Source organism: Kryptolebias marmoratus, linkage group LG19, assembly GCF_001649575.2.
Source record: "Kryptolebias marmoratus isolate JLee-2015 linkage group LG19, ASM164957v2, whole genome shotgun sequence".
Taxonomy (NCBI): Eukaryota; Metazoa; Chordata; class Actinopteri; order Cyprinodontiformes; family Rivulidae; genus Kryptolebias; species Kryptolebias marmoratus.
This window is the reverse complement of record NC_051448.1, coordinates 13,570,994-13,586,254: the sequence shown is the minus strand read 5'-3', so window position 1 is coordinate 13,586,254 and position 15,261 is coordinate 13,570,994. Positions and strand designations below refer to the sequence as shown.

The window sequence follows — 15,261 nt, the reverse complement described above, 5'->3', positions numbered from 1 at the left end:
TTTAAAGAAAACACCAGCTGAAGTAATAAAAAAAGGACAAATTCTGTAGAGGGCAAATATTGCAAATGAAACTGAGGTCAAGAACCTCGTGTCTGACCTCGCTCAGAGTCCGAATGTCTGCCAGGGTCAGGAGGACCTGCCTGCTTGTGAGGACGACGTCTGCTGGCGGATGAGCTTCGTGTTACCCGGTTCTGATGACTGACAGAGAGATGGGGGGGAATCCGTTTTTTTTTTTTTTGGTTATCAAAATAAATCTCCCAGCTGTCACTTTTTTTTAATGCTTTGTTAAATTGTGGAATTAAAAAAGAATAAAAGAAATCCCACCCAATACAAAGCTCTGAAACTTAACAATAATCCAGCAAAAGACGGAGTACGGCGGAAACTTTCATTTCACCGATTGTTGTCCTTCTTTTTGAGATAAGTAGCCTTTTATATGAGGAAATAATGGACGTCACGTTCAAAAATTTTATTCAAACATCATGCGTACTGTTCAAACATGAAAATCTAGTGTGTGTGTGTGTGTGTTTGCTTCAAGTGCTCTATTTAGGAGCAAAAATATCCCACCGCCGTTCTGCTCCACTTCCTCCAACACCTGTTTCCCCCCTTTTGTTGCAACTTTTCTGTTTGTCTGTGTTTTTATGACTTTTGATTCCTTTCCCAGCGACAAAGAATGATGTTCGCTTATTTTTTACTTTTCTCTCTGTCTCCAGTTGGTGGGCTTCATCTACGCCTGCTACGTGGTCAAGCTCATTTCTGAGGAAGAAGACAGCTGTGAGTACGCAGTCACGCACGCACAAATGCACAAAGCTGACCGGGTATCTTGGTTCCTTCGTAACGGTTAATAAATTAATTAAAACTTATCGCCCAGCTCATGGGATCACAGGGGCACACAAACTCCTCTGTCTTAATAAGGGAGAAGAAAAATAATTCTTTTGCCGTCAAAGAAAACAACAAGCACAGAGAATACTAAATTTGTTGACGATGACTCATTCCTATTGAGTTCAATCATCTGAACTGAGGGGTTTTTTTACGTCTTGAATAAATAACACCAGTTCTTTTTGGCACGGAGTGAAAAAAGTCAAATGTTAGGCCGCACTGAAAGTCCCTCTTCGCGTTTGCTCGGGTCGATCTGCTGCGACAGCCATCTTTAGCCAGGCTGACACCAAAAGTTAGTTAGTCGAACACGTCCATCTAATAATTACTTTCTGGGAGTTTCATCGAATTGTGCCCAGTGGTTCATGAGATATTTTGCTGAAAGGCAGACAAAACACTCTGAAAATACTGTATTTCCATTCAGCATATCAATAGATTTATCTTCAAATACTTTTATTTTTTTCCTTTTTTAAGTGTCAGTCTGAGGCTTCACCTTCTTGTCCTAATTTGTTTCCCGTCAGTTTTATGAAGAACAGCAGGGGGGGGTGTTGGCTGAACGGAGAGGCTTCAAACTGTCATCTAACGGATGAAAACAGTGCCTTTGTTCTGCTTCGGTCTGTGTGAATATCTCTGACGTGACAAGTCAAAGTGTCAGCTGTGACAAAAAAATCGTCTTATATGCAGAGCTGCAGATGGAAAGCAAACAAAAGCTCAGGCTTAAACTGAACCTTTGAGCTTCATCGGATCAGGAAGGTAAGGTAACGTTGATCTGTCTGACACAGCTGTGTAATTTATGTCAACTCCTTCTTGTTAGTCCAGGTTCAAATGACTAACAGCTAACAGCTAACAGCTAACAGCAGGGCGTTCTCTCCTCCAAAAGGAGCGCAGGGTAGCACGAACAGTTTTCCGTTCGTTTTCCAGGTCCGATTAGTCAACGAGACGTAGAACGTTGTAGTTGTAGTACGTTGTAGAACGTTTAACTTTGGTTAAACTACAAGGCCGCTCCACTTGCAGCGTTAAGGCCCTACTGCCAAACTCACGTCAAAAGATTTGTTTTTTAATGATTCGTTCACAATGACAGATTTTGTCTTTGACGACCAAAGCTCCCACAGTTCAAACCTCCTCCACGTCTCCTACGGCCAACACAAATGCTCTGTTTACTTACAGCATCAATCCTCCTCTCTGCGCCACCGATCAGAATAATTTTCCAGTTTTCCTTCCTCGTGTTACTTCATTTCAAACCAATCAGAAGCAGCGTAGGGTGAGTCGTGACTTCCTGTTTTCAGTTTATATAAATTGCCCGTAGCTTAAAGTGGGTCACACTGATGCTGCGTTCCAGCAGGTGGTATAGTAATGGTATAATAAGGTATAGTAAGGACCGGCCTGCTTCAAGTCCTGCACTTTCCCGTTATCCCTTTGTGCCTTACAAACCCAAGTGCCGATGTGTCCTCCTACAAACAGCAGGAACAGCCTCAACAAGCAGATGAATACATTTAAATCTGCTGCCCGAAACCTGTCTGTTGTCTTGGTTTTGAAAGGTTAAAACCTCTTTAAATGTCAGCTTCTGTCCTGACTGCTTCTTTATGAGTGGAAATTCAAAAACAGACACACTGGCTGTGCTTAGTTACAGTCACTAAGCTCCGACAGCAAAGGTTCAGTGAACGGTCATTTTTCTTTTCCGCGCGTCTGCGTTCAAGTCGGCTTTGAGTGGCTTTAAGTGAGATTTGTAAAGCAAATCTAATGCGTCGCCCTTGTCCTTCATCCGTTTAACCTCCTCGGCTTGCTTGTTTTCTTTAGGACAAAACGGCAAGCACTTGCGGGGGGTTTTAGCAGCGGATTTTAAAGTGTTTCTGCAGCCAAACAGAGGCGGAGCGTGGAGGACGGAGACAGCCAGCTGCACTCTTACTTTTCTGAAACTGTAGGATGCTCCCACAGACGTACCAAATCAGTCGCACCCATCGAAAAAAAAAAGGATCGAGGAGAGGTTGGAAAAAGTGTTCGCCGATCCATTTGTTCACTCCGTTTGAGTCGTTTCATGGCGAGGACGCTTAAAGTAAGTAGTCCTGGCGCAGAAAGTTCATAATCAGTGGTTTCAGGCTATCATGGCAGATAATGCAGATAATGCAAGGTTTTTCCTGGGCTTCTACGGTGGAAGCCCACAGGGCTACTGAGGAGCTGTCAGAAAACAAAAACACAACGTTCTTAAAGCTGCTAAATGCGCTCCGTGAAGCTCGACAGGTTTGTCTGTTTGTTACATCTTCCAGTAAATAAAGGTTTGAGGAAAACTTTCAGACTAGAGTCCGGGCTCTGACACGTCCTGCGTGTCGCCGTGGAGATCTGTTTCTCCCCACCCAGCTTCGCTCGCTCTGTTCTCCTTTTAACCTGTGTTGTTTCAGGGAACGGTAATGAATGGGATGGTAATTTAAGGAAAATGCTAAAAAAAAAACCATCTCTTTGTCTGTTGAAGCAGGAGAAAGACACCCTGATGGCTGGATATCTATCGACTGCACTTAGGTGGGAACAGATCTCAGCAGGGCAGCAAATCACCACACAACACCTGTGTGTTGATTTGCCCATTTTAAGAATATTTAATTGTGAGAAAAATGTTAATAGCTAAATGAATGAAAATGAAATCTGACAAGTTCTTATATAATGCACACAACAATACAACTCATATATGACACAAACAGCATAGAACAGGTTTAATGATCGTTTGGTGTTGTACATCCAATAGTATCATGCTGAAAATTCAGGCTTTTTATTTTTAAATACATAAATAATAAGAGCTTTATTTTATTTCTTTGGCACAATGGAGCGGGAACTTTAAACCTAAAGTGTATGTTGTACTTTATTGCAAAGCCCTCGCCAATAGAAGAAATACTCTTTTAGGTGGTCGACACGGAAACGCCATCCTTGCATATATTTGCTGATGGCCAAAACCTGACCTTTTAAAAATGATGATGTCATCACCCCACCTCTGACCTAACTTTTGACTCGAAGTCATCTTTTTCTTCTTCTTGTGTTTACATTTCACACTCAACGTGTCCGCTTTGTGGGCACGCTCCACCCCTTGTTTCCTGTTTTTGGTGTACTTTCTTGGCAGCGTTACAGCGCCTCACAGAGGCCTGGCAGAGTTATTACAGCGCTTTGGGTTGTTTTTTTGTGTTTCAGTGTGGATGAAGACATTTCTAGGGATGCTGCCGTGTTTACAAAGGTAGTTTTAGAAAGAATAAAGAAAAAGACTCATCGCAATAGTTAGTATTATCCAGCTGTTTAAAACAAAGGTGCCAGCCATGTTTGGAGGACTCGTTGAAGCCAGAAAACATCCAGAGTTATAACAACGAAGGAACAGAATGACCTTTGTTTCTGCAAGTGGTAAAAATGCATCATAAGATCTGTTTTTTCATTTTCCTCTTCCCTTTTGAGTCTTTACCAACACAACCGTTGTCATTTAGGAAAGTGATTTTTTAAAAATCATGACTCGCCACCAGTTTGTTTTTCTTTGGCCATCTGAACTTGCTGAATTTAATTAACAAAAAAAAAAAAAAAAGGGGGTGAAAATGTGTCAAACTGACACAATTTAATTCGGCGAGGTTTTAAATGCGGGGTGCGTCTGCAGGCATTAACATGAATGAGCTCATTAACCCGAGGCCATCAGCTCCTTTATTCGGTTAAAGTAGACGCTGCCGCTCCTCCACAAGATCAATACCCCGGCATGTCTTATTCAGCAGCGGGGCCGAGGACGCTGTTTGCTAACGCATAAATATTGATAGGTAATGAATGCAAACGGGTCGGGAGGGAGGGGCTGAGTGGAAACGGTTCGAGAGCGAGCACGCAGGGTTTCCTGCTGCTCTTCCTGCCCAAAGTGGATCGGGGCGCTGAGCTCGACAGACTTTCTTTAAAAAAAAGACAAAAAATCTTTAAAAAGTGCCGTTTCTGTGACCGAATTATCCCAATGAAATATGAAATGATCTCATTGGTGAAGTTGAAACCGTTTACAGTGATGTAACATGGTTCCTGTCCCGTTTTAATAGAGAGTAATTAAATTTTAAGGGTTAGTTTGGAGATTTCTTTTTTTTTAAACAGTTCATTTTAATAAGCTTGTTGATGGCAGCAAACAAGAAACTGCCACATTGTATTTTGCCTGCATGTCTAAATAATTAATGTTTAACAGTTGTTAGTATTTGGCCTTTGCGTAATTGTTGCGTTTTGGCCTTTGGCTATCAGTGCTGCACATTTCTGCTCATTATGCACCCCAGAAGAGTCTGTTGGAGCTCAGAAACAGTCTCTGATAAAAGCCGAGCCGCAGAAAATGTGTGGAGTAATTTTGTGAGTATTTCAGTGCTTAGTGATGAGGAACAACGCTGTTTAAAATATGCATTTATTCACTTATACTTCAGGTTTTTTTGTTTTTTTCCTGGAATACCTAAGTTGTTAGGAAAAAGTTTCAAATTATCAATACGATTTTGTATCGCACATCTTGTTTCAAAGTTTTCCTTTTCTCTTTGGAAATATATAATTTGGAAGAAGACGGTGGGTCAATATCAGCTTTGATAAATATTGATCCATCATCAACCAAATATTGACCTCACAAAACTATGATCATACTTGATCTTTGATTGATGTTCATTAAGTCATGAGTAGTTTTATAACCCACCGCCGAAAAGCGAAGGTGGAGAGTCCGGTATGTGTGTGTGTGCAAAATATCTCATAAACCACAGCTTGTATTTTAATGAAAACAGAAAGTAATCAATGAATATACATTTACTGCTGATTAACCTTTAGAGTCCATCCAATTCAAGATGGCCTCCACAGGTAATCAACATCAGCAAACATACAAACAACTATAACTCGGTCAGTTTTACACATATAGAGCTAAAATTTGATGTGGTAGTAGCTGAGAGTCATTTACAACACACACTTTAAACGTGCCCTCTGGCGATACTGTATGAGATTGTACACAACATTATTTACAAGGTTTGACCGAAACGGCTTTTCTCGTCATGAGATGATCTTCGTTTAAAATTCTGGCGTCAGTGATGGAGGGTGATATGTGTTCCTTTAAGAAATGCTAAGCCTTTAATTATAGCATGAACCCACACTGGTAAACTTTAGGACATTACTCCATCTTAACGACACGACCGGAGACACCAGAGACACTGAGGGAAACCTTTCTGCTTGGAGTAAAACTCACATAAATGACAGTAGAATTCCTTAAAGGAACAGATATCATATCATATCATATCATATCATATCATATCATATCATATATCAGCTTTGACCTTGAGTTACAAGGCTTTAAACAAAGATCTAACTCTGCAACCGTGTAACATAGAACTGTCAAGCTGCACAACTGGTCACCTCATGGGTGACAGGTGATCTTTATTGATTTCAAGATCACATGGTCTAAAGTCAAAGTCACAGGTCACCCCTTTGTGAAGCCTTGTCTGTACTCTAATTCTGCAGTCGTGTAACGCAGAAATGTCAACCCACATCTGGGTACTTTACAGGTTAAGGCTGATCTCTATTGATTTCATGGCCACAAAGGTCAAAGGTCTACGTCACAGGTCATCCCTTTGTTTAAGGAGCCCTAAACTAATAACCCTTTAACATAGAAAGGTGAAAATGCACACTTGGACACTTCGTGTGTTAATGATGATCCCTGTGTTTAAACCTTGTCTGTGCTCCAACTTCACATCTGACTAGCATGTAAATGTCAAACCCCATGTTCCCTACATCGTGCCTACCAGTGGGCGTGTTATGTTTTAGGTACCGTTGGTGGTGCTCTTGTTGTGTTTGCCAAGGTTGGTTAGCTGCGGCGACCATCTTGAATTGGGTTGACTTAAAAACTGGTTTACAAAATATTTTGTTAACAGACAAACACACAGGCGAAGGACGATCGCCCGCCTCTCAGCAAGCAACAACCCCCCCCAGCAGCACAGACGGTTTTAACGACTCCCCACTCTAAAGAACACCAGCACTCAGAACGATACAGGAATCAATTTGAAGGGTTTTTTTTTTTTTTTTGGCCACCATTAGCGTTTAATAAGTATTAAAGCGAGTCGCAGGCATCATTTGCTTAATTTCTGAGGAATAATTTTGGGATTAGTTGTAATCTTCTCGCTGCTGAGCCTGAAGTCTTGAACGTGTCGGTGGGGGGGGGGAAAAAAGCGGCGCCGTAATGCAGTCTGGAAGAATAAACACTAATCAGGCAGCTTTGTGGGGAAATGTGCCTCGGGTGAAGGAGCTAATACTCACTAAGGACAGATGAAGACTTTGAATTGCTGAGAAAGCTAATTACTCTGATAATTATTGTGTTTGTGTGTGTGTGCCTATGTTTGTGTGTGTGTGTGTGTGTGTGATATTCATTATAGTCGCTCTCAAAGCAGCTCAGAAGTGTCAGATTCCCATCAAATATACAAGTAAACAAAACAACACATGAATATACAAACACATGTAAATAAAGTCACGTTCAGATGAGATATCAGGCATGATGAAGACTTCGGTTCAGAGCAAATGATGATCATTTTTAGGCATTCCATGTCAGATAAAAAACGGGAATCCAAATGTTCTCATATTTCAGAGAGACTTGGATAACGCTGAGCCTCATGAATATCGTATCTGAAGTTTAAATTGGGTCTTAAAAGATTGACTGGCAGCACCCTGACAGGCTTAAAGGCTCCATTTTCTCTAATGTTCGAAGGATGGAGCGCAGAGGAGAGTCTGCAGAGACGGTCTGACTGCAGCATGAATCAGCAGGAAAGCTTCGCCGTCTACTACAAGACGCTCTCCCGCAAGGCGCGCCGGCAGAGAGAGCGGGCGCGAGGAGAGGCTCTGCTCTGTCCGAGTGGAGAGATCGTGGTTGGAAAGGATTTTAAAAAGGCTTCTTTCTGTTTGTAAAGCCACCTAACTCTGACCTAAAAACCATTCAGGCATAAAAAAAATTTAAATAACTAAAGGGATGAACCAGTTTTGTGTTGACTCATAGCAGACGAATTGACAAAAATCTTGAATTGATGAAAAACACCAAAATTAACACGACTTGTATAACTTTTATATAACATATACAGGAAGGAAGGTCAACAGTTTGAATCTCAGGTTCAGTAAGTGTCATAATTTGTTTAAAGAATATATAAAAGTAAAAGGTCTTCATGGTGGGCAACGTTTGTGTAGTTTTTAAAGAAAATCATACGTTTGCAGACTGTTGTTTTCAGTTCTACTCTGATGTTGCATTGTACATGTTTTACATTATATTTTAGAGTCCTGTTTCTGATATTATAGGACCAATTTGGTTTCAAGGTTCACATCCAAGCAAACTTAACACAATCTGGACGAGAGATTTGAGCTCACCAATAAGGACTGAATGGAGTTGGTCAGTCTTCTGCCTCTGTAACAGTTTCCACTCTTCTGGTTTTTCTACAAGAGTGTTTCTGGGGCAATGTGTGGCCGTTCGTTGTGTAGAGCATTTACGTCAGGCACTGAGGGTCGACGAGGAACTCTGAGTGCTTCCCGGTTCTTCCCAAAGTCAAGTTCTTCCACGCCACAAGGTTTTTTTTTTTAATAGTCCCTGCTTTGTGCGGCGGAGCACAGAAACGTTTGGACAGAGCAGGTCCTTCCCCGGAGTGTCGCCGGAAACCTGGAAGCTCAACACCGTCCAACACGTGTCGCCGGTACGTCGAAGCATTAAGACCGCCCATCACTGGAGATAAGGGGCCTAACCCGAACCCCGACTGAAACATTTCCTTTTTTGTCAACATGTCAATCAAAAACAGCCCAGAGTCGTCGTTTTTGGGTTGTCTGAAGACGTGTGACTCAACATCTGTCCATTTTCTTTACTCACTTTTCCATGCAGGGTCGTGGGAAGCTGGTGTCTCTCTCCAGGGGTTGTGGGTCCATCACAGGGTCCTGTTCACGACAGTTTTGGGCAAAAATAACGAGGGAATCAGTCTGATTAATTATACCAGTCCTGAGATTAAGTCTAAGCGTTTTTTGGCTCAGCGTTGCCAACAAACACTGGGCTTCCTTTGCAGTTAGCTTTACAGATGCAGGTTATTTGAGCAGATCCTTTTTACACCTGCATCTATTGTCAGTGTGTGGTTGGTTTGACCCGTTGTTCTTTGTGCCACAGTAAAGTTACACAAACAACCTGAGAAAATAGGCTGTGTTATGGTGCCACAGTCTAAAATGGACGGCAACCGTTTAAATTTTAGGGTTTTTTTTAGGTCATTTTGCTGCAACACTTTACTTTCAACACTGCTAATCAGTGTTTTATTATTATCATTATTAATTGTAGGGGTAGAGGAAGCTTGGCGAAACATAACAAGTGAACTATCTTCCAGATTTACTGCAGACTTTATCACAAGCTCTGCGACATCATAGAAAAAGAAACAAACAAATAAAAAAATAAAAAAATCCACTTCCTGTTCTCGGCGTTCCAACCTTTCTGCCTCAAACCGAGGAGAACAACCACCTGCCGGCAGCTCCTCAGCTCAGAAATCAGCCGAGCCATCCAAGATAATTTAAGGCTTAAGTGCACTTCATAAACATAAATATATTGCAGCATAATTCGCAGCCCTGTTCATAAAAATAGACTTGGATTTGCAAGTTTTTCCACACAGTTTCATGCAGATTTATGCCTTTCGAGTCTGAGGAGCAGCAGAGCACAATATGTTCCAGTTAGCCCCGCTGTAGGTGTATGAGGTCTGGTAGGAAGTTCCCAAATCTTACAGGCTTTCTTTAACTAATGTTTGTTTGTTTCTGTGTGTCCAGTTGATTTTATAGGAGGATTTGACTCCTACGGTTACCAAGGTCCTCAGAAGACTTCCCACCTCCAGCTACAGCCCATGTACATGTAAGTGGAACCATTTCTGTCTACAGCTGTCTGGTTTAAACGCATTAGCCATGAAAATGTGGCTAAAATCCCACGCTCCAGTCAAGCACATCGGTAAAAGTGAATAACGTTGATTATCTTGTTACGACACGGCGTTCCACAAAGACACCTCCGGGGCTTTGACATTTATCCGTGTGTTATTTTGATAAATCTCGCCCTTATAAAGACCGCTGCAGACCAAGCACACCTCCGTGGCAACGCAGCTCCCCGGCAGCAGCAAACCCGGCGCAGAACAACGCGGCTCGCCACAAAAGGCCGGGCAGAAACTGCTCGAGTAATTCAACAGGAAAGCAAAGAGAGAGAGAGAGAGAGAGACAGCGAGAGAGAGAGAGAGAGGCCTGACCTTCAAACGCAACTGTTGGTAATCCGGTCGAGCGTCTGCTGGATGCGCCGGAACGGGCTCGGCCCACGTTAGGCCTCGCACCTGGAAAGCCCGAAGAAAGCCCTGCCGACGTTCAACGCTCCGCACCCTGCTGAATGTCAGGAAATGGTAGGGTTAGGGTGAAGGACCCGGACGCAGGAAGATGAGCAGATCCGGGAGTGTTTTACTAAAAAAAAAAAAAAAAAAAAGCAGAACAAACTAAACGGCGCTGCCTTGGTTGGGAAGAAATTTAGACGCAGAACAAAGAATAAAAGTGGCGTAAAAACAAGAATCAATCAGAAATCTAGTGAAGAAAGGACTACCGGAACAGGAAACCAGTGTGTTAGTTGACAGCTGTGAAGGGGAGCAGAAAAACTAGACTCAATGACAAGAACAACACCCAGAACCATGACACGGACACCCTCAGCTGTTTTAGAACACTGAGGGCGAGCAGCATGTTAGGCAGGAAGTTTAAAGACTGGGGATAGTTGGTGCATTCCTCACTGGTCCCTTAAAGCTTAATCAATTTGCCTATGATCCCTATCTTTAGCTTTTGAGCGTCTCCTTGACCCCTTGTTTGAAGTCACAAGGAGTTGAAATAGTCCACTGTGGAATGGGACGCAACTTCAACAAGCCGATTGGTCGATGAATTGCCGCCGACTCGTTTTAGTAAAATCTGTGCCATGCAGCTTCGTAGCTTCTGACAGATGCTGTCAACTCTGTTTGAGAAAGAACAACAAATGACAGCAAACTTGAAACGTTGGAAGACGCCGAACTTGACATTACAGTGGTCGTTGTGGTGGTAAAATATTTTTTAATGGAGCAAATACTCCATTAATGGATTTATAATCCACCCAAAACAGTGTCAGTACAAAACGCTGATGAGCAGTTTTGTTCACGCAGAACAGATTAGATTTTGATTTATCAAAACTATGTTGTTTTACAAAAGTCATTCTTGTAACAATGAGAATTAGAAACGATAATAAACTTGTAAAAGAGTTAAAGTAAATAAAAGTTTTTATTAGGGGAAATTCATGGTTAAATATCCAAGAAATCATTTAATTTCATGTTCACGTCTTTGAACCTCCAAGGCTGCAGCTACAGGCTTTGTTGTTCCAAAGTTGGATACTTTGTCGTTAATTTTGACATCATTTAGAAAGGACTCACATACGTTTTAGTCCTAACACATCAATAAAACCAATAACAGTTTATTGTAGTTCTGCTTTTTTCCACATATGGTATTTATGTAAAATTCCTTTAGCTGTGTTATCTTTCTTTCAAGTTTAAAGCAGGTTTACACGTCTGGAAGAATTTCATTTAGTAGCCGAGGGGACCGAAGGGACTCGTTTGATTGTAACGGTTAGGATGAAATGGGACTGGATGTAAATATTCCTAAAACCCCTCTCTGTCAACACTGAAGTCTAATTTTCCTCTGGTTTTAATCCACACTCACATAAGACGATGTAGGCGTTTTTTTGTCCCAAATGAGCGTTCGAGCTAATAATTTTTCAGCCTAATGTCAGTGCTTTTTCACTGCCCTCCAACACATTAAATAAATGTGGAGTGTGTGATTAAAACTATATCATTTATTTATTTATTTTGTTTACTGAAGCTGTATTTTATGATCAGCTTTTATAATTACCCTCACAAACTAAAAAAATGGGGGAAAAAAACGAACTCTTGTTGCGTTTGTTGCTGTATGATCTTTTTTGTTTTTGTTTTCCTGTATTTGTGCGCCGGAGTTGAGTTAGTATGAAACTCGAGGAGTAAAATCCAGTTTTGTCGAGCCCCTCGGCTGTTTGGAGAACGAGGAGCCAATAAAAAGTCCCAAAAAACTGCGCCCGCGGTCCAGGCTTCCCCGTCACCTGCGCTGATCTCGGCGTCTCGAGTTTGCCCCCAGGGGGGCAGCGGCACAGATAAAGCTACGGCAAAAAACGGCGAGATGGAATAACGGTGATTCCACTGATGTGCGGCAGACAGATTATCGATACCGGTTCGTATTAGACAAGGACCAGAGCAAATTAGAGGGGAGGCGCAGAGATGGAGACTCTGATGGAGCGAAGGAAGGGAGGCAGAGAAAGAGGGAAACAGAGTGATGGATGATACGGGGGACTAAACAAAGAAGAAAGCCAATAAAGGACTATTCTGTAGTTTTATGCGTCCCCTGTGAAAGCCATAACCTGGCTCATAAATCACCGACCCTCTAAATAATAGCTGCAAACACAAACACACCGCGGCAGCAGTGTAAATACACACATCTATGCACAAACGGCACACACACGTTCAGACGCAGTATTTGTGCTGATGGCTTTTGCTCATAAACATGTTAATGCACCCTCTCTCTCTCTCACACACACACACACACTCTGTTAGACTCTCAGACACACACATACTTACACAAACGTCATCAATATGCCATCATTGTGCTGCAGCCGTTGTCCCTCCTCAGTTTGGTGTTTATTGGCTCAGGCCGAAGGGAGCAATAAAACAGCATCAGCTGTGGCATTCTGTGGGCTTCTGTTTTGCTCTTCGGCACACAAAAAAACAACCATATATATACAAAAAAATAATGTCACAGCATCCACTGCTTCCACAACCCAAAAGACATCTCCTTAAATTAGCCGCTTATTAACTTTTATAACCGCATGTTAAACAAAAACAGTTTAAAAAGCACTTTTTAACATTTGTATTTACTCCACTTCTTGGACACCAGCAGCTCTCTCCTGCTTTTAGAAAGTTTGCATCAGAATGTTTGTGTCCAAAAATATAACAAGCCTAATAGTATTAATAAAAATGTATTGTCATGAGATGCTTTACTGAAGAAATGCAATAATAAACAATAAGTGACACAATGTTATAAATTAGTTCATGTTTCTGTGTTTTCAGTGTTTCTCCCTCATCTGCAGGCAAACAACGAACAAGTTAGGCTTTCAAAAACCTTCTTTCAATATTTTTTCAGCCCTGTATTTAAAAAGGCTTCCCAATGAGGCCGAACATTATACAAAGGGGTTTCCCAGCAGGGAAAAATGGCCAGTTTGAAAGGAGATTAAAAGGATTAGAATTATTATTATATTTCCTGTAAAAAAACGTTGATTCAAAGGTAGATTAGGAGGATTCGCTGCTAATTTAGTTACTGGGATCACAAGATGGTGTCTTTATTCACTCATTTTTACACAATTACAGCAAAAAGTTATGTTTTCACAGTCGTTTTTCCAGCACTGGTATTACAGAGTTGTTGTTTCAATTCCTGCTTATATCTAGTGTAGGATTGGGTTTTTTTCTTTTTATGAACAGAGAAACAAAAACGTGTTTGCAAAAATCCCCATTGTAGTGTAGATAGGGCTTTTTGTAGTATTGCAAAAAAACAACAACAAAAAAGCTAAATAATGTGTTTAAATTCAGCCCGAATGAAATAAAATCCAACTAAATGCTCCAACTACACCAGCTGCTAACATAAACTGGCACTTGTGTTGTAACTTAAGGTGTGATTTTCATGATTTTCATAGCAATTTCGGGCAAAGTAACACAAACAAAATACTTGTTCACGTAAACCAACGAGGAAATGTTCAAGTCGCAAAGTGCGATTTCAAGCAACTCTTAAAAGAAAACGTTTACCAAGGAAAATTAGTTCAACCCACCCAATTAAAACTAATCAGATTCAGACCTGGTTAAAAAAAAACAAAAACAGTCAACAGAGTGTTAGTGTTCCCATAAGAGTGTAAGATATCTCTGAGGTGTTATTATCTCTTTAAAAAAACACACAAGAGAAGAGCTCGTGATGTTCTTATCAAGCTGTAGTATGCTGTGGAGCTCATTTGTCAAAGTAAATTACTAAATCAAGGATGAAGACGAACAAAACGGACTCTGTTGAATTTATCTTAACCTCTAATTTGATCAATAATCGTGAAACTTTCCTCCTCCTTAATGTGTAATAATGTCATACCTCACATACTGAATGTTTTTATTTCAGCAGCCTGACCTGCCGGTGAAAACGGCTGCAGTTTAGTTGGTTGAATTTTTTTTTTGTTTTAACCATCTTCCTCTCTTTCTCCAAAGGTCGAAATAAAGCCAGAAGCGACTGAAGAGGCGCCGCCTCGCCAACCCGCAGCCCTGCTTTTACCACTCCGACCCTCTTTTACCAAACAGAGACACACGAGCAGACAGAGAACAGACGATGCTCTGCGATTCCAAGTCCAACCACCCGGAGATGCTTCATCAGATGGCGTCTTCTGGCTCTGTCTGCTGACTGATGAAACACTGACATCATGTGGCTGAAAGTGGTAACTGCAGGAGCCACACCGACACACGTTCTGTGAGACCTTTTTACGGACCAGTGACTATGGCTCCCTTTTTTTTTTTGTGGATATCAGCTCCAAGAAAGAAACCAAAGGGGTGCAAAGAGGCCGCAGCTCCTTGGAGATGCGTTTCCTCAGTCCTGCTGTGGAACCCAGCCTCAAGACTCCTTGAGTCCTGATAAAGTTCTGCATAAACATGTTTAACCAAAGACTGAAAAAACAAGCTGCAACCNCCTCCTCCTCCTGCAGACACAACTGAACCATCTTTGGGACTTATTTTTTGTTTCTCGGTGCCTGACAGATGACTTTCCGGACATTCAGTGAGGGAACCTGGGTGCAGGACTACCGATCGAAGAATGTTAGACGTCTTTTTTTCTACTTTGGGATCCCGGCCACAAGTCGGCAGCCCACACTCCGAGCCCCAACTTCTGCTCTGTTGTTTCTTGAATGTTAACTAACGGTGTGATCCGTGCATGTGGACAAGACATAAACACACATACACACACACACACACACAAGCTTATCACTGATTTATCACTCATCTTCTCTTCTGCTAATGTGAATCCTAACAATGTTTACAAAAGAAACTCTGTCTGTCTGACAGAAAGACTGGGACGTTCTGCGATCAGACGCAGAAGGATCGAGGATTTGTCTTTTGGTCTCCTTCTGCGCTGCTGAAATATTTTGTCTTCCACTTGAGACAGGCAGAGTGACAGAGAAGACGAAACCGAAGATGGGGGCTCGTCCTCCTCGGTCGCATCACCGAGCAGACTTTAGGTCATAACGTTCGTTCCCAGGACCCAACTTTTTTTTTTTTTTCTTACCTACAGCAGCTCAAATTA

The 15,261-nt window shown here is 41.7% G+C and overlaps 1 protein-coding gene across 1 annotated transcript in view; it reads left to right on the top strand.

Moving 5' to 3' along the window:
* The window catches only part of nkain2 (sodium/potassium transporting ATPase interacting 2), a 96,813-nt gene extending 82,156 nt beyond the window's left edge, over positions 1 to 14,657 (top strand). The window contains exons 6-8 of the mRNA XM_017409269.3: positions 711 to 771; positions 9,643 to 9,724; positions 14,181 to 14,657. Of these exons, the coding sequence (XP_017264758.1) occupies positions 711 to 771; positions 9,643 to 9,724; positions 14,181 to 14,190 (153 nt within the window). The 3' untranslated portion in view covers positions 14,191 to 14,657. The remainder of the gene's footprint in view (positions 1 to 710; positions 772 to 9,642; positions 9,725 to 14,180) is intronic.
* The last annotated feature ends 604 nt before the right edge of the window (positions 14,658 to 15,261 follow it).